Source organism: Trypanosoma theileri (assembly GCF_002087225.1).
Source record: "Trypanosoma theileri isolate Edinburgh chromosome Unknown TM35_Tth_1_V1, whole genome shotgun sequence".
Lineage (NCBI taxonomy): Eukaryota > Euglenozoa > Kinetoplastea > Trypanosomatida > Trypanosomatidae > Trypanosoma > Trypanosoma theileri.
Window position 1 is genome coordinate 361,776 of NW_021639843.1, and position 873 is coordinate 362,648.

Consider the following 873-nt stretch of genomic DNA (forward strand, 5'->3'; position numbering starts at 1 on the left):
CATCCACAGTGCAATATGCGCATTCTGGCATGACCCACCAGAGGGAGGTTGAGTGGGATCGTCTGGCGTATGAGCGTCTGCAGAAGATTGGTTTTATTCGCCTGGATACACTGACACCCACACACTCGCGGCAAGAGGGAACATGGGATGGGCTGCATTACCTTCAAGGTGCTCACACAGAAATGTCTCCTCGTCGCAATCCACGTGCTGCCGTTCAGGAGTTTAATGGTGGTGTCTCTTTTATGCTCTTCATCATCCTGCTCAACGTGGTGTGTTTCTCGTGATGTTGGCTGCTGGCTTTGCACGTTTTTTCTTGCTTTTTTGTGCGTTATTTCTCTCAGCTGTGCATTTTTGCATTTTCTTCATTTGCTCTTGGCCTCTGTGTGTGGTGGTTGGGTGTGTTTCCCCTTGACCCTGTGCTGGTGACGCAGCCCTTTGCACTGCATCCGTGGCTGCGTCATTTTATTTGTCTCTTTGTTGCTTTTCTACGCCTTCTATTACTCTTCTGTGCACCTGCGGTTGCCCAGGTGTATGGGGGCATGCGTTGCTGCTTTGCTGCGGGGAGTGGTCGTTAGGGCCTTCCACGCGTACACTTATGCAGGCTGAGTGGGAGTCTGGGATGTGGAGTCGCTGTTGTGGGTGCCGCTTCACGGTTATGAGAGAGGTATGTGTCTGCGTGCACCTTTTGCAGCAGTGGGCACATGGGTCATTGTTGTGTTGTTGTTTGTATGAGTGTCGTCTGGAAACACCAAATCCCCCCACAACGCGTGGAATCCCTGTCAGGTCTTTATGTGTGTTTGCTATGGTGGTGTTCTGTGTGGTGCTGTTTGCCATGTCCACTTATTTTTTTACATTCTTTTCAGCCAATGTACC

The 873-nt window shown here is 50.6% G+C and overlaps 1 protein-coding gene across 1 annotated transcript; it reads right to left on the minus strand.

Moving 5' to 3' along the window:
• Window positions 1–462: 462 nt before the first annotated feature.
• Window positions 463–834, minus strand: TM35_000012350 (uncharacterized protein; the record flags this gene model as incomplete). Its single annotated transcript, XM_029020916.1, has 1 exon — window positions 463–834. One exon carries the CDS (start codon window positions 832–834, stop codon window positions 463–465), a length of 372 nt encoding a protein of 123 aa, XP_028887424.1.
• Between the last annotated feature and the right edge of the window lie 39 nt (window positions 835–873).